The sequence below is a fragment of the Typha latifolia genome, chromosome 4, assembly GCF_019914945.1.
Source record: "Typha latifolia isolate L0001 chromosome 4, TyphaL0001v2, whole genome shotgun sequence".
In the NCBI taxonomy this organism is placed as follows: domain Eukaryota; kingdom Viridiplantae; phylum Streptophyta; class Magnoliopsida; order Poales; family Typhaceae; genus Typha; species Typha latifolia.
The window spans coordinates 3,530,886-3,547,995 of NC_133089.1; the positions used below are offsets into that span (position 1 = coordinate 3,530,886).

Sequence of the window (17,110 nt, forward strand, 5' to 3'; positions counted from 1 at the left end):
CATCATCACGCGGTTGGCTTTGTTTTCTTTATTTAACTTTCTCTTTAATTTTAAAAAAATATATATATATAAAAAAGCTTTCGCTTTAATTTTGCAACTACCTTGCTGATGTGGATGATCCACGTCATCAGAGTCGTATATCACACGTCGAATGTGACGTTGGAACTCGACCACCGATTTGACCCCCTAGTTTAGCGGACCTACTGGCTCCCTACTAGCTTCCCCTTCGGCGACTGTCGGTCCTCTTCCGGGGGCTTTTTCCAAGGTGTATTTCTTCCGCAAAAATAATATTTAGGTCCCGTTCACGTGTGAAATAGGATTAAAATATAAATACTAATTTTTATTTGTTATTACCTATATAAGTATCAAATTAAGTCTACTCCTACGCTTATTTAGCTACTATGGTTAGCCCTCTAGAATTAATATTTAAAACTCGTTCGTTCATGTTCCAATTAAAAAATAAAAGTATAATTATTCAATGCACGAGTTTAATTATAACTTTATCTTTCATTTACACGTGTACATGTCACATAAAAATTATGCATAAATCCTTATCACATATAGATGTTGCAATAGATTCATACATATTTTGTAATTAAAATTTTTATTACAATTAATATTTATTTATATTTTAGTAATGAAATATAACTTTTTATATAGATTAATTATTATATTTTACAACCAAACAATAAAAGTAAAAAATATTACAAATATATATATAGTTAACATTTAGAAAATATATTTAAAGTTATACTTTAAAAACTTAATTTTATATGGCATTAAAAGTATTTTATTTTAAATTATAAGTATATGTAAAAATTTATTAAAATTAAGCCACGCGGAACGGCGGAAGGCAAGCTCGAAATTGCCGTGTAGATTCCCTGGACCCGGTCCTGTAATCGTAGCCGTCCGTGAGCATCTTGGCCGCCCGGATCTCGAAGCCCCAGCTGTCCCGCAACATCATCAAATCGAACATCGCGGGATCCCGAGATATCCGTGAGCGGATTTTTGACGCAGCGGGGTCCGCCAATGGCCGGCGGTCGTGCCTTTGTGGCAGCCTCTCGTAAATATCGGTTAAAAGGAGGGTGAAATCGGTGCCGAATCCCTCACGCTACCCTTACCCGTACCCGCGGGTTGAGAGAGGTCCCTGCCAAAGTTGCTAGCCCTTCTCCTCCTTTGTACCCTCCCATTCTATCCCGTTTTACTCGTGCTCACCACCCCTTTTATTAGTTTCGATTTCCTTCACGTATACTGAAAGAAGCAGCCAAATTCAAGAAGAAGGTAGGAAGGTAGGAATGAAGCAGAAGGAAAGAGTGGTCATGACCAAGGCTACCATGGAGCTCGATTTCCTCGGCCTCGCCTCCCCCAAATCCCACACCTTGCAGCGCAAGAACTCCTTCCGAGGTCTCCCTCTCCCAACTCTCTCTATAGATCTCCACCAATCTTCCTCCGTTTCATTTTTTATTTCTGATTCATCTCAGAAATCTCGAGGATGAACCCCGAGGTCGTCAAGAGCATCATGGCCTCCGGATCGGCCGCCAGTCTCCGGCAAGCCGCGCCGCTCCCCCTTCTCAGATCCGGCCCAGGGTAAGATCGCCGATCTATATTATTATTACTAGCTAGCTACTAGCTACTAGCTACTAAGGTTTCGAGAAGAATAAGAGTAAATATATTTCCATTTATTTTTAGGTCGGTTCTGGAAGGCGCTCCTGCAACGGCGCCGCTAACCATCTTCTACAACGGCACCGTTGCCGTCTTCGAGCTCACACAGGATAAGGTTAATCACCATACCTTTAAGGCGACTTCTTCTTTCTCGGTATCCTAAATTAATTAGAAATTTTTTATATCATTATAGGCGGAAAATATTATGAGATTGGCGGGCGAGGAAGCCAAAGCCGTAGCCTCATCCGATAAGAAGATGGCGATATACGAGAATAACGAAGGACTCGTGACGAAGCTTAACGGAGGTAAAGAATAAAAGAGAGAGATGTGTATAAATTATAATGTATAGAAGTCACTTTGAATGGAAATAAGTTATATAACTGATATCGAGTTTTTTTTATTTCCATCTGTATCTGGATATATGATCGGTGCTCAGCGGAGCTGCCCATCGCCAGGAACAAATCACTGCAGCGATTCTTTGAGAAGCGCAAGGAAAGGTTAATTTGCTCCACTTTATTCTCTCAATTCTAGGATAACTATTCTCGTCATAAAGATATGAATGGACAATAACTGTGCAAGAATAAGGAAAGATAATTAATGGAGGCAGAGAGACACAGATAGAACTGGGGGAACTACAGTGGTTGGCGGATATACACACTGACATAACTCTTGGAAACGCAACCAATGCTATCGAATTACATTCACACCCTCCAACTATTGTTCTGTATCAATTTTTGAAAACCTCGTCCCCACCGCCGAAAAGAAATTTTTTTTTTTTTTTGATTCAGATTCATCTCCTGCTAAACGTTGGCAGACTATATTTCATTAGAAATTTTAATAAATATAATCTTAAGAAAGTAACCAACTTAATGATAGATAAAAATATCATTCTTTCTTTCATAATTTTTTATCTCCTTTTTAAGTGACCTCATAATTTATTTTAAAATATCAAGTTCTCAAGTGATTTTTTTTAAAGTATTTTCAAAATCCACTCCTAATTAAAGTGATAAAGAGAAAGTAAGAGTATTTGTATTTAATTAGTTGCTTAGTTTTTTTAATATGTTTTTAATAAATTTTTAATTGAGGAAATTCAGTGATATAATTATATTGTCTATGTTTTTTAATTTTTTTTGCTAAGAAATAAGGTCAATTCTAGAATAGTAATTTTTTTTATTTTCTAAAAAATGAGGCTTATATTTTAGCAATAATTATTTTTATATAATAGTATTTTCATTTTAAAATAAGATTACTATGATATTTAGCTTTTATTATAAAATAAGAATTATATTTCAGAATTAAAAAAAAATATTTCTGAGGTACACGGAAATAGTGAAGCGGGGTAAAAATGTAATTGTATTTATAAAAGTAACTGCTGCACATTGGAAACTCCATTTGTTGACCCTAAAGAATTCCACATGTGATAATATTTAAATGGTGTAGTGGGTAGCAGCACGTTTTCCTTTGTAAAGAAACAGACAAGACAACTAGAGAAAGTACTTCATATTTTTTAAGACAACATAATTAGGCCAAGCGCATGATGGGTTTTTATTTTCTATGAGGGGTCGGAATTTGGCACGTGCAGGTTAGTTTGGACTTCGGATGGATTGTTATGACATTGAATCAACGTATTAATTATTCGACGATTTCGATTGCATGTTTAAATACTGTTTTTATCTTCTTTTATTTTTCTTTGATATAATTAGAGTATATGCAAGATTAATGCATTGGTATCTTGTCTGGACTAGCGGATCGAGTCACACTCTTTTCTATGAGAGAATTAATTAGTTGTCTAACCTAATTATTAAGGTAGATTAGTTCCATTGTTCAGCTATAATTATTATATATATAGATGATATATTCTTTTAATTTTGTCCGCCATTCTCCCTCAAGGTAATTTAGTAGGGAATATTGCTTTAGATTCTCACTATGGAGGCCTAACTAAGTAGGTTATAATGGATTATGACTAAAAAAACAATGCAAATTATGGAAGTATCTACTCAGTATTTCATTTATTTATTTTTCATGCAGATTGATCACCTCAATGGCCTCTGAGATGGCTGGATGCGGCTGACAAGTGGCATTGTGGAAGTCCTATTGGTTGGCTGTTCCTTGTTTTGGGATCCTGTGAAAGTGGGGACACTGTTACTTCTATATATATATATATATGCAACCTTGGGGATGGATTTATATTTCATGCACGTAAACATTAGGCTCTGACGTTACGCAGTTTTGGCATGTAACTAGTTCTTTAGTTATTGTTGTTATGAAACCAGCTTTACCGATACAGTACAGTGTATGAATCAAATGGATCTTGTTGCTCGCCATAGTCCAATTGCTGTTTTAATGTGCTTTTAAGTTTTCAAAAACGAAGCAAAGTCTTAAAATGTTTGGTTGCATATTATTAGTTTGTTGCCGAACAGTTTAAATTTGGTAAATTAGTTGTGTGACATGGTGTCAGAGATTAATTTTCTAAAGTTATTAATTCAAACATCATTTAGTCCCCCCACTTTGATTCATGTTTTATATAAATTAATTTTGTGCAGTGTGATGGGTTCCACGCACTGTTATTTTTATGTCACAATTTAAAGGCCATATCTAATTACTTAATTAAGTTATTGGCTTAATTGGTTATTGAAATAAAAAAAAAGATTACAATAATCTTAAAATCGAAGTGGTGATATGCCAAGAGATCGAAAAGTCCATCTCTGTTTCTAGTTGACGTCCAATTAAATATGTCTCGTCTTTCTTAAAAACCACATATAAGTCAGTGAATTATACTATACATGAATAGATCCAAAGTCAAATATTAGGTTGGGGTAGCTAATGATGTGTTCAAAACATGCCCACATGTATATTTGTCTTGACGAAATCATAATCTCATTTATGGTTAATGTTAGAATCTTGGCATCTTTTGTTTCTTTATTTTGTTTATGGCATTTTGATCATGATTCCTTTCCTCTTCTTTTCTTTTGAGGTGATTGATAATTTAGCGAATCACTGGACAAGCATGAATGGAGTCCTATGCTCTCATACTTCTCTTCATCCGGATGGGTACATATGTAGAACGTGATAAAGTTTTTCTACGACAAGAAGGCATCCTAGGAACCAACTCGAGATATTATTGGTTGATTTTCGAATAAAAAACTATATATGAAAGGGAAGGTGACGATGTCGATCATGAGACGTATCCTCTCAAGTTGCCGTCTTGTTTTAGTCTTTTCGCTTGGGATTCAAGCAATGGGAGAATGAAAGAAGACATCTTTCGGCACTTGTCATACAATTATCTAAAATTATTGAGGTATTGATGGGAAGCTAAGTCCATGAAAGTTGCATGGATCTAATCAAATACCTTATTTCTTAGTTATGGTTGAGATGCACGCGTATGTAACTAAGGCCTCATTTTATGTTTGCAGGCTAGGACGGGAATGGAGCCATCACTGACCGACAGAGTTAGGGAAGTCATTGTGATGGCAGGATCACATAGGTAGCTCACATCATTGTCACCTTTCGTGTCGGCAAACCCTAGTCGTAAGCTACCAGACTAGCAAATGGCAGGGCCCATGGGTTGCGCTAGGTAAGCTTGCTAACCTTGGTCTCCCATGGCTCTTCTCGGGGGGATTTCAATACCTATTTATTTGTTGATTATAAAAAAATATATTTTGATAATGTGTTGGATGGCAAGACTTGAGCCTTTGTAGATATTGTAATAATGTTGGGGTGTGTGATCGTGGTTTTGCTAAAAATCTCTTTAACTAGTGTAATAACCGGGAGGAGCTATATCTGTGACACCCACACTCTAAACACGTGCATAGCACGAGCCCACACGGCACGTGCATAGCACCTGACCATTCAGTTTGTTACTGACAATCAAATAAACCTGTAGCAACATTATAATTTTATCCACAATATCTAAACTAAGAATAACTCAAGTCTAACTGTCAACAGCATACAGATAACCCTACTTGGGCCCCACATAGGCCACAACACATCATCAAGAGCTTTTCACAACTACATATACATAACAGAGGTATATACATAATTATACAAGTACAAAGTCACCTGCTAAAATATAAGACATTGATACAGATACACTTTGGAGGATGTCAACTATTGCATCAGATAAGATAACTCATCTGGCATACAACACTAACCACACTCTACTCCTCACTCACCAGCAAGACCTCTAAGGGAGTATCCTGCTCCTCTCGATCACTTGGGTTTTTGGAAAGGAGGAAGCAAGAGAGTCATGAGCTAAAGACTCAGTGAATAGACCTTACCCCGAATCAGTGATGCCAAACAGGGAGTAAATCAAGTACTGGATAATATGGATCAGAAAGAGTATCATATCATGAATAAGTAAATGAATGTATCCTCAATACTACATAAATGAAATATAGATAACATGTCATGTCATAAATGATAAAAATACATAATCATCGATAATGAATAAACAGATCACCACGTCATATGATCATCATAACTCTCTCTCTCTCAAATATGACACATGATGCATGCCGACCATGACAATGCTATGATATCAGATATAATTATATATGATATATATTGACCACTCAATAATCAGGTATGTAAGATAATAATGAAATCATATGCATTTCTTAACATCACGATTATCACCGACATCTCGGTATAATATCATCATACTAGACCACTGTGTACAGTCAACACCCGGTACCCGGTCTCAACATTATGCCCGAAGGCTCCGAGCATACTTTGCCATCTGCAAGGAGTATCTCAAATATAACTATACCCTGCCATCCGCTAAGGGTATCAACATCCATCCAGACCGGACACCCCACATAGTTGATAGAAACCTCGTGAGGATAACTCGCCACATATGCCCTAGCGAACGGCATGTGTTCGATTGTCTGTGCGCACAGACTCAACTGACCTCGGACATAGGCTACGAGATATCGCATATCAGCGACCATAATCATCACTCCAGACACCCCTAACCCTAGCGCCTACTCGGGCATCCTCACGCTTTCTATAAACTATCCTATCAATCACATCTCATGCTTTCCTGCTAAATGTCAGATCAAATGCATATATCCAGTACGATAACAAGTCAATGCATAACAGTAATTTAGGTGGAATAGGAATCAAGAGAAAATGATGTAATGTAATCTCTAACTGTATCGTCAATATATGCATACTCATGCTAATCTATTACATGTATACTCATGCTACATATCAACTCGGTAAACAATTATAACAGTAGAATCACCTCTAATCATCTCTATATATATCACCAATGTACTCATATCCTAAATCAGTATAATCGAATGCATGATAAAATATGCTCGATTGTAATCATCTCTAGATAAAATCATATAATCATGCTGGAGATCAAAACATGCGTGTACATAAGATATAATACTACCATCTGGAAGTCTTATTTTCTCATCCAAAACCATGGTATTATTAAGGTAAAAGAGAATCCTTATATCACGGTTGTTTTATTCTTAAATTTATTTTTTCTTTGATCTCATTTAATTCTCATGGCTTAACTATTTATTTTTCTCCCAGGACAGTATTTAATACTTCACAATTCAAAGTTGTTTATATAAATAAATTAGGACTTAAAAGTATTATTTATCTATAAAGGTAGGACTAAAAGAACTAAGAAAAGTGGAGAGTGAATCGTAGAGCTTTATAAAATAGTTTAGATGTATAACTATATATATATATATATATATATATAGAGAGAGAGAGAGAGAGAGAGAGAGAGAGAGAGAGAGAGAGAGAGAGAGAGAGAGATGTATTGAACTAAATACAAATCATACCAAATTTTCCAAGTTATCATATAAGGAGCTCTATAGATTAATTCGAGTGGGAGAAAGTAAGGATTGAAAAATTATAACCTTTTCTTAATCCACACCGGTGTCGTGGTGTAGTTGGTTATCACGTCAGTCTAACACACTGAAGGTCTCCGGTTCGAGTCCGGGCGACGCCATCTGAAAATGTTAATTGTTTTTCTGGTGAACTTTATCTACCAAAATTAGGTTTTTGCCCTTTTGATTTCTGTTGTTCTTTGAGAGTTGGAGGTGGGAATTGGATCATCGATCACGGGTTTGAACTCCAGTTTGGCTATCTCTATGTTTAGTATATTTTTGTTTTCTGTTTGAGCAATCTTATGTTAATAAGCAGTTTAGGAAGTGCCTGTCGGTCTTTTGTCGACACTTGAGTAAGAAATGATCAATTTTGAGTGATGGGTGGGTTGAAATATTCCTTCTTGTTTATGCGAGACTCTTTTCTGATGTTGCTGAAAGCAGTCTCAAACTTTTGTATGTGAGATGCATCTATAGATTCTTCGGTGAGTGAAATTTCCTTCTTTTCTTTATTTGTTAAAAGAAAAGATCTCTTTTAGTTGCTATGATTTTTTTCTTCTTCTTTTGCAGCTGCTGTTTTAGTTGTCTGAGTGGGATATTTGTTCAAGAACACATTTCAGTCAGGTTTCTAATCCATTCTGTACAGCCTTGGATTGATAGTTTCATTTGTGTTTTGATGGTATTATAACAGAATAATTGTACGAGATATATCATATTGTTGGTAAATAATCTTGTTGATATTTAACCAGGAGCAAGCCTTTGCAGATATGGGACAAGGAAGGTGTGCAATCTTCATCTTCGAGGTGATTTTTTTTCTTCTTAATAATTAGATGATTCTTATTGTAGCTTATGAATGTAAGGATTAATACTTTTGTTAGTCATTCCTATTTCATGCCATATCTATCAAATTTAGTGAATTGTAGTTTCAATGGAATGCAAATTGGAAAGTGTGCATTTTTGGGACAAAAACTGTTAATGGAATTTGATTTTGCATGCTGTTATATTGGGGATCCCATCTTCTTCCTGTTACTTGTCGGACTGTGTGACTCGCCTACTTTTACAGTTACTAGCGGGCAGATTAAAAGACCCCAGGATGAAGACATTCGGTCCAACGTAGTTGAAATAATTGGACCAATTGTCAATATCCTTCAGATCCTGCTGGTACATTTGGAATAAAGCTTCCATTTCTTGTCGAGATTGAAAATAATCTCAAGAAGTACCTCTCCTTTGAGATATATTAGATGACAAGAATGTTGTGAGGCGTTTCCAAGCATCAAACTTCAAATTGTGCAAGTTTTACCAATTGCTCAGTGGTGGGACTATATTTGCCTCTTCCTCGGAAACAAAATTAGACTTCTTATGTAATGTATTATTATGCTAAGCAATTCTTTTACTAAGATCTTGCTGCTGGCAAAACTCTGTTATTTTTGGCAATATCCTAGTTTGGCTTTACTTATATACTGGATTTATCATACAGAAAAGAAAACAGCCATCTGTAAGTTTGGCTGCCAATAGATCCTCTGTATACATTGAGTTTAATTGTCCATTTTTCTGCCTTTATTTTTCCAATTTAGGCCATCTCGCAGAGGAAAGCAGTCTGCTGCAATACGTTCATGCAATCTTTGAAACAGATGGTGTAGCATTTTGTCAAAAGATCGTGTAGCATCATTCAAATTTCCTGTATCCTTCTATATGAAGGTCAAATACTTCATGCATCCATTGGAAGAAACAGAAGGGTATTATGTGGTAACCTCATATATGTGAGGAAACTAAGAGCAACATTAACATCTTATATTGTGGAGCAGAGACAGATTGGATTCTCTTTTAGGGCATTGGTAGGAAATGTTAATTTGGTATCTTGTTTTTCCTTTCTTGCTATACCCTGTACTGTTAAAAAGATTGCAAACTGCCATCCAGAGGAGAGTAAACGAGACACTTGTAAGCAATAAGAAATTGTGCCAAACAATTGGGAGAGTGTTGTAACTCCCAGATACTCCTTTTGCAGGTTGTGACTAGGGTGAAGCCATTTATCTGCACTATGCCCTCGAGGCTGGAAGAAGGTTGGAAAAAATATTCAGTTAAACCTTGCTGATTTCGCGAAGAGACCATATATGGTACAAACTATGCTGTGTCACTATGTGTGCAGGTCCATCCAAACTGCAGGCTAAGGAGAATGTACTTCTCACGCTGTCTTTACTCGGAAGAAGAGCTCCCATCAGATTCTAAACTCTGCCTTCTAATGCAAGTCAGTGTCCATGTCTTTCCTACTAAAAACACAATAGTCTTAATCCTTTTCTTTTCCTCCTTTGGTTTATGCATCTCATTATTTGCTTTCCATTCATATTACAGAAGGCATGACATTTGGCGTGAGGCGATGCAATGTTGTCTGCATAGAATCGCTGCTGCCCTTATAGGAATTCAAGGAATCAATGACGATCTAGCCATGGGTACCAGCTGTGCTTGTTTCCATCTGTTTGACTTGTTCAAGTATCTAGTTTAATGAGTGTCGAGAACACTACTGAACTCAATCTATGAACAAGTTTAATCCATGTTTTAATGAATAATGATATCTTTATTTCCAGTTGTTTTCTCATGTCACCTATGTATGCCTTCTCATTTTGTGATATAACTTGCTTCTTATATGAATATAATCAATTATTCTTATCTGGATAATAGTATGAATTCTCTTAAAAGAGCATCTCTCTAACTGCTGGAGACAAAGGAATATATTACTACTATTTATTGTTGACTGAAATAAAAGTTGGTAGAATAGATGGTGGTGAGAATGGTTAGGTTTTCGACTTTCAACCATGCACTTCTTGGTTGACATTGATACAAGCAAGGTGACTAGTATTTATTTTCTCATCAATCTCAGATGCATCCGATGACAGTCATATATAGCTTCTCAAATCAAACTAAAGCATAAAGCACAAAAATCAGGGCCTGCTGTGTTGCTTGCAGCAGCAGCAGCAGCATCCGTATATATGGTTACCTGCTGTTTCTTTCAGCTAGGATTAGGAAAATGCTCTACCAGAGGCAAATCCTGCTATTGGTAATTACTTTTATTAGGAATTCTGTTTCTTGGTGATAAAATTACTTTCTGAAAAGAAAAATATTAATATTTTGGACAATGCTACATTATATGGTGATGTACAGTATCCAGTTTGACTGTTGCTAGTTCTTGTCAGTGCTGGCATGGCCAAAGAGTTCAACCGGCTGATATCTGCACTTCTATGTTTTTTTTTTCTGAATTCAGAGCTGCTGAATCAGGTAACTACTTAATTGGCAGTATTCGTTCCAAGCACAGATGGTACTTTGTTTGCTAGACATAATGGGCTCATTGATTAACGTTTCATGTTTACTATATAGATTGAATGCAAGTAGTATACTACCTAACCAATATGCCTTCTTTCCAAGTTTGAGATTCAAGTCACTCATGTATCATCTATAATTGTCAACTATGAGAGGAAACTGGAAATTCATTTGGCCATTCATCTGCTAAACTTACTCAGATTGTTGTACAACTGCTTAAAATCATTTTGCATTTGGAGGAGGTTGAAGTCCCATCCTACAGTTGAAATGCCATATATAGTTTAAATATATAATACATTGTAATGAAACTAGTGTTCATATATCCAATTAGAACGTGTTATATAAGTAATATAGGTAAGAAGTGATTTAAGTACATAATACTAGTGCAAAAATCTTTTTTTTTTCATCTAAAATAATGACACTATTAAAATAAATGGCTCTTCCATTCTTATGCTTATCTTTTATTGAATTTCCTCTCTCAAAGGTATTAATTTCTTTTTCTCCTAGAACAGTGTTTTATCTTCCCCAACTCAAAGGTATTAATTAGGACTTAAAAGTTTTGTTTATAAAATATTCCAATTTACATAAATGGTCCATCACAATAAAAAGAATTTTAAAAAAAAATAGAAGAGTAGACTATAGAGCTTTATAAAATATTTCAAATGTATAATCTCAGGAAGAGATATATTGAGTATGCCCCTACTAAAGAATATCATATTTTTTTTTTCAAAATTTAAATTTGTACTAAAAATTGCCAAGTGCAAATACCTAATTCTCTCTGATATTTGAGCAATTGGGTTTGGTTACTTCTGGTATTTAAAAAACTAGGCTCATCAGAAGGGCATACAGTCCAGCTCAATCTGATCATTGAAGTTGTTTGAACACACACTTATTGTTGTAAAATAACATTATAATGACTTGACTGGACTTTGACTGTAATGTTTGTTATCTTGGCTAACTGAGGAGTAGAACAGTAACGATTAGTATACAAGTATGGTAATTATGTCCACTGTAATCTGTTTGATTCGATTACAATGATTTGCTTAAAGTCACACTACCTCGACAGCAAGCAGGTGGATGAAGACCAGATAAGAACTGGTTGTTGCTGATCCCTGTTGTGATATCAACTCCAATTCCTTTACCATTTTGTGATCTGACCTGTTTCTTCTGCATTCTTCCCTGTCCCTTCATTAATTTGCCCTTAATCCTTCTGGTAGACACTATTAAATTAGGACATACTCGATGTTTTTAAAACCGGACAATGTGAAGAGTTATCACGAGAGGTCCCAACCCCTGATATCCTTCTTACCTAAATGCTTCCCAGATGCTAGCAACTGCACATGTCCTGCTTGTTTTAATGCCTTGTGGTTATTGTTAGACCCATCCTGACTCTAACCATGTGATTCGTCCATGAGGGCAGGCTCAAAGTAATTGGCCCTTTGGACCACACCCGAGCCAATGAACAGAGATATGAAATGCACTCCAATTCAAAGAATATCTTGTTGGATGGCCAATTCCAGATTGTGTTGCTAGTGAACTTGGCACAGGAAGAACCTGATTGGACTTATACTTGGAAAGATATGCACACATGGTTCCACATTTGCCAAAGATGTTATGGGGAACATCTTCGAGCCATCTAACCCCACATAAAGTTCTTATGTTGTGGGTATGGGGCTTTCATCTGCCAAGTGTAATGTAAGGTGAGGTGGGCTATTTGGCTTATCTAACTCCCAACAGTGGTTCTACTGTGTAATCTTCAGAGCTATTTGGCTTTATGTGATGATGTGGTGATGACATCTCTTGAGATTTCTTAACCCTCTCTTACAAGCAACCTAATGATCAGCAACCTGCAAGCTCTTCTCAGTTTCTGTCCATATACATCTTTCTCACAATCAATTGCTATTTCTGACTCTATCCTGAGGCAATCAGGCATTATGGGTGCTTTACAGCTTTACAATCATGTGGCCATCCATACTAGGGACTCTATCAAGGTTACTGCTGTCCCAGAAATTTACACTTTAATTATTGAGATGTGTCCTTATCTTAAAGGGAGGTGGAAATTGAGAAGAATAAGAAGAAGTTCTTCTTTCAGATGTATATATCCTTATCCAAACAAAATAAAAAGGCTTGCAGAGGAATGCATAGACAGGTGCAGCCTGTGAATGTCAACTCCAAGTATATAAAAGTTTGAGGATCAATTTGATTGGAATGATTGCTGCCATTACATCTCTTTAAAAGCAATAGAACAGAAGTGGAAGAGACAAGAATTGTGACAAAATAATTCTGCAGTATTTCCACAAATTCTATTAAGTAGTCATGGGGAAGTACTAGAAAAGTGTAGTGAGTTGCTCACGAGTATCACAATCTTAGAATACTTTCTCTTTCTTTCTTCCTTCCCTTTTGTTTATTTTAGTTTTAAACATACTTGGTGAGAGAGAGAGAGAGAGAGAGAGAACATGTGGGGTTCAGTGAGCCATCTATTTCATGGACAGGAACATGCCTGCCCAGGGGGGATAAAGACACCCTTTTAACACAAAAAGACATTGTTATCTTCTTCCCCCACCTACAATAAACCCTCCTCCCCTAGACAATGGCACACCCTGCCCCATGCAGCCATGTCCAAGCCCACCACTGTCCATAACCACATGTCCTCCAAAGCTGGGCCAAGATTGAACATGGAAGGATGCTACCCAATACTACAATAAACTGCATCCTTATCCTCTAGCTAGAACTTAACAGTAGAACTGTAATCCATCTTCTGGGTCTCTCAAAATGCTATTCGATTTTGCGTGTTTCATGGGTCGGGAAGAATCCAGAGACATGTTCTTCAGCATGGTGGATATGAATATGATGTACCTCTTTTTTGTGATTGCAGACAGAAAATGAAGTTGGTGCATGTCATGTGTGCTTGTCTAACACTTTTACCCTAATGAGCTATCTCCTATGAGATAGTCTATATCTCTATCTAATTTTTAATGCTAGCTGCCTTACTGCATTTACACTAAGTTGAGGTTTTGCAACAGCATTTGTGAAGTGAACAAGCAGCAGTTCCTAGTATGCACTAGTTCTTTGGGGAACTTTTAATCAGATCACTATTTAACTTCTCTTTGCTAAATATTCTTTAAAATAATTATTTAAATTCTCTTTGTAAATTTTAAGCTCAGTAGTACTTATGCTGCTCTATTGGCTTGCATCCTGTTAGATACTGAAGTGCATAGCATGAGATGATCCTTTCCCAGTTCACGTGAAGCTGTCATATTGTTTTCTTTCTTTCTTTTTTCATTCTCCTACCTCTAAGTGATGCTTTAATATTGTAACTCTTTCGTGATTTTGGACTATGAGTTGCAATTTAGATTATATATATATAATTTTGAGAAAGCTAGTAGCCAAGAACAAATTCATTAACATCTAGATATTATAATATTTCAGCCTGATATGCGGAAGAGAGGGTGATCCGGAAAAGAGGAATAAATCAGTGCTCGGCCAGAGCCGATGAAATCCTCGGTGATGACTGTTGCTGCCAGAGCAGAGTCTACTGGACAATGAGGATAGTTGCAGAGGCAGAGGCAGAGGCAGAGGAGAGGGCGAGGAGGAATTAGATGACGGCGGAGAAAGAGGAGGAGATAGTTAAATGATGGAACGGCTAGAGAAAGAGGGAAGAAGTGATGCTAGGAAGCCTCTCTAAGAGGGATAAAGACCTCTTCCTCCTCTAGTCACACGAGCTAGGGGAGAGGAGAAGCGACGGCGAGCTAGAGCTCTCCAGAAGAGAGAAGAAAATTGCCACAGAAACTCTAGCAAAGCTAGAACCGGCCTCATGCACCTCCTATTATCCAGAAGTTCTTCAGCTCTCACGAGTGAATGTATAATTAGTTGAACCAATGCTTGTCATTTTATTCTTTAGAATTTTCATTTTTGTGAGGCAATGTAATCTACTAGCAGACTATATAATTGTGTATTGCTAATTATTGTTGTATAATAAAATTTCTACAGTAGCAGTTTTTCCACTGATGAAGATCTCTGTTTGCTTTTTAAGGTGCAATGCCAAGCTGACAGGAATCTATCTTAGATATCATCTTAACTATTCAATGTAACCATATATTTCAGATTTCACAATATAACTTCTTTCTTCCTTCTTGTAAGGAAAATAATCTTGCATCTGGATTCTAGCATAGCCTAGAGAAGACAAGGGAATGAATAATATTTTAAAACTAGGATGCTTTGATAGTAACTGTTGCGAAAGATCTGGATGGATATCTGAAAAGAATTCTTTCTACAGAAGATACTTTCTCTCCCTCTCTGGTCTCATAATATAAAGAATTGAAACAAGGAGGAACTGTGCAAATTAAAAAAAAAATTAACCCAATATTAATGCACCATCATAATCGTACAACCAAGAAATGATATCATGAATAGCATCCGAATTAGATCGTCTTCTATTTCTTGCGTTGCTCTTCTCCATGATTTTGCTTCACTTGTCATTTTCAATACTTTTTTTTTCTGGGTTACTTGTACTACCTTCATACTTAACCTCATGCTAATGAGGTCCTTTTCTTTTGTATCTCTATTGAAAAGAGCACATGTTATTGAACACCAGTTGATTGAGAAGGTCTTGACTTTGGTCATCCACTTGCATCAGAAAACTAGCATTGTCCTGAAAAGGATATTCAAACAGCAAAGTCAAGTGGCAATAATACCCTTACATTATCTAAATACTAATTCCATTTTATCCATATCAACCTGAGAGAAGGAAATGGCCTCTTGGCCTTGCATTGGCAAAAATGTGGTGCTATCTACCATGGGGTAGCTCTTGATTTCTCCATCAAAAGCCACAGGTTGAGAGGAACTAGCTTGGGAGATGGAAGAAGGAACTGCAAGTGATGGATTTTGTGACATGCTTCCAATCTTCTGAGGCTTTTTATTATTATTATTATTGACATGTCAACATCATAAGCATGTTCAGTAACTTGTAGGCATAAGCAACATGAACGAATAATGGAGCACATATAGTTCCATGGCTTACTTCTTGTTGATTCATAAGGATATCAAAATCCATGCCAAAGTCATACAGAATGGGGCTCATGGAAGCAAGCCTCATTGAAAGGAACTGCACATAGAAAACAAACGAACAAGCCATTTGTCAAACGGTCTGCAAATTGGCAAATCTATCATTATGCCATATTCTACCTCAATTTGGTTCTGCAAGGACTGGACATAGTTGATGATCTCATCTAGCATGAGGGCCTTTCCTGTAACCTTATATCGAAAAGAGAAACAAGAATAATTAGTGGAATTATTTTTTTGTAACAAAGAGGTTATTTATGTAGACAGAAACTAACCTTGTCACAGCCAGGGACAAGGCCTTGCAACATCTTCATCCTCTCACTAATTTTCTCCCGTCTCACCTGAATGTCATGTATAGAGAGAGAGAGAGAGGCATGTTTATTGTTCAAGCTTGTGAACACTCTAAAAGATCCAAATAAGATATAAGAAAGAGATGAATGATACCCTTTCTGCAAGGCTGTGGCTGTCTGTTGCCTGACCTCTTCTTGCTCTTACATGAACGTACCCAATAGGAGGCTCCTCTAACTCACTCTTCTCATCAGCTTTGGCCTTGTTCTCCTCTGTCTCTTTTACCCCTCTACTGGGTCTCTTCACCCTCCTGGTCTTGCTCTCTTTTGGCTGCTGTTAACAAAGAAGTACTATTAAATCATCCACTATTGAAGAAAGTTGTGGAAAAATTGACACAAGCTCTGATTACCTCGGATAAAGCAGAGCTCAAGCTGTAGCCTTCTCTGTTCTTCCTCTTCTTATCCATAGAAACCACTGAAGAAGGGCAACCTATGTTGGTTTCCTCAAAGGGGAACACTGTTGAAATGCTGCTCCCAAAGGTCCTGGACTCAGTCCCTGAGACTTCTGGAATGGTGGCATTGCTCATCTCTTCTACTTGATCAGAGTCTAGGAGCAGAGGGTGGTGGTGGTAATGATATGAGAAGTTTTTCATTATGGAGGACAGAGAGATCTATCAGATACTAATTAAGTAGCAGCTTTCTCATGCAATGCCTCTCTGATGGCAGTGCATTTGGTTTATATAGAAGTCTGAGGTAATGAGAGATAAGAGAGATAAAGAGTGTAGAGGCTAAAGAATTAAAACAATCTTTTATTCTCTCTGAATTCCTTGTCTGTTATTGGATAACTTGGTGGTTGGAGTGTAATGAGAGTTGGACTATTAATCAGTCAAGAGCACTGCTTAATGTCATAAGATGCATCCCCCTGAATACACTGAATCA

At 36.8% G+C, this 17,110-nt stretch overlaps 2 protein-coding genes, 3 long non-coding RNA genes and 1 other non-coding gene across 9 annotated transcripts; 5 read left to right on the forward strand and 1 right to left on the reverse strand.

Moving 5' to 3' along the window:
- Positions 1-992: 992 nt before the first annotated feature.
- LOC140787238 (protein TIFY 9-like) lies at positions 993-3,986 on the forward strand. 2 transcript variants are annotated; one of them, XM_073136049.1, is made up of 6 exons: positions 993-1,404; positions 1,482-1,587; positions 1,690-1,777; positions 1,856-1,967; positions 2,099-2,159; positions 3,691-3,986. In XM_073136049.1, the coding sequence occupies exons 1-6, from the start codon at positions 1,296-1,298 to the stop codon at positions 3,731-3,733; spliced, it is 519 nt and encodes a 172-aa protein (XP_072992150.1). In that variant the 5' UTR covers positions 993-1,295; the 3' UTR covers positions 3,734-3,986. The 2 variants fall into 2 exon arrangements, with proteins under 2 accessions (XP_072992150.1, XP_072992152.1); XM_073136051.1 differs by having other exon boundaries at positions 1,109-1,404; positions 2,099-2,152; positions 3,689-3,849.
- A 602-nt stretch (positions 3,987-4,588) lies between these two features.
- On the forward strand, positions 4,589-5,372 carry LOC140787240 (uncharacterized). The gene is made up of 2 exons (XR_012108785.1): positions 4,589-4,960; positions 5,076-5,372. It is a non-coding gene; the product is annotated as an uncharacterized lncRNA (long non-coding RNA).
- A 2,186-nt stretch (positions 5,373-7,558) lies between these two features.
- On the forward strand, positions 7,559-10,092 carry LOC140785559 (uncharacterized). 2 transcript variants are annotated; one of them, XR_012108481.1, is made up of 8 exons: positions 7,559-7,752; positions 7,831-7,996; positions 8,082-8,135; positions 8,261-8,314; positions 9,086-9,346; positions 9,517-9,571; positions 9,658-9,756; positions 9,861-10,092. It is a non-coding gene; the product is annotated as an uncharacterized lncRNA (long non-coding RNA). The 2 variants fall into 2 exon arrangements; XR_012108480.1 differs by having other exon boundaries at positions 7,561-7,996.
- Positions 7,563-7,636, forward strand: TRNAV-AAC (transfer RNA valine (anticodon AAC)). The gene has a single exon. It is a non-coding gene; the product is annotated as a tRNA-Val (tRNA).
- A 3,057-nt stretch (positions 10,093-13,149) lies between the features above and the next one.
- On the forward strand, positions 13,150-14,827 carry LOC140785560 (uncharacterized). The gene is made up of 2 exons (XR_012108482.1): positions 13,150-13,877; positions 14,253-14,827. It is a non-coding gene; the product is annotated as an uncharacterized lncRNA (long non-coding RNA).
- A 225-nt stretch (positions 14,828-15,052) lies between these two features.
- On the reverse strand, positions 15,053-16,974 carry LOC140786937 (basic helix-loop-helix protein 80-like). Of its 2 annotated transcripts, none has more exons than XM_073135657.1 (7): positions 16,582-16,974; positions 16,329-16,505; positions 16,160-16,225; positions 16,008-16,076; positions 15,844-15,927; positions 15,561-15,734; positions 15,053-15,474 (listed from the first exon to the last, which is right to left on the reverse strand). In XM_073135657.1, exons 1-7 carry the CDS (start codon positions 16,822-16,824, stop codon positions 15,385-15,387), a joined length of 903 nt encoding a protein of 300 aa, XP_072991758.1. In that variant the 5' UTR covers positions 16,825-16,974; the 3' UTR covers positions 15,053-15,384. The 2 variants fall into 2 exon arrangements, with proteins under 2 accessions (XP_072991758.1, XP_072991757.1); XM_073135656.1 differs by having other exon boundaries at positions 16,329-16,502; positions 16,582-16,933.
- Positions 16,975-17,110: the final 136 nt, after the last annotated feature.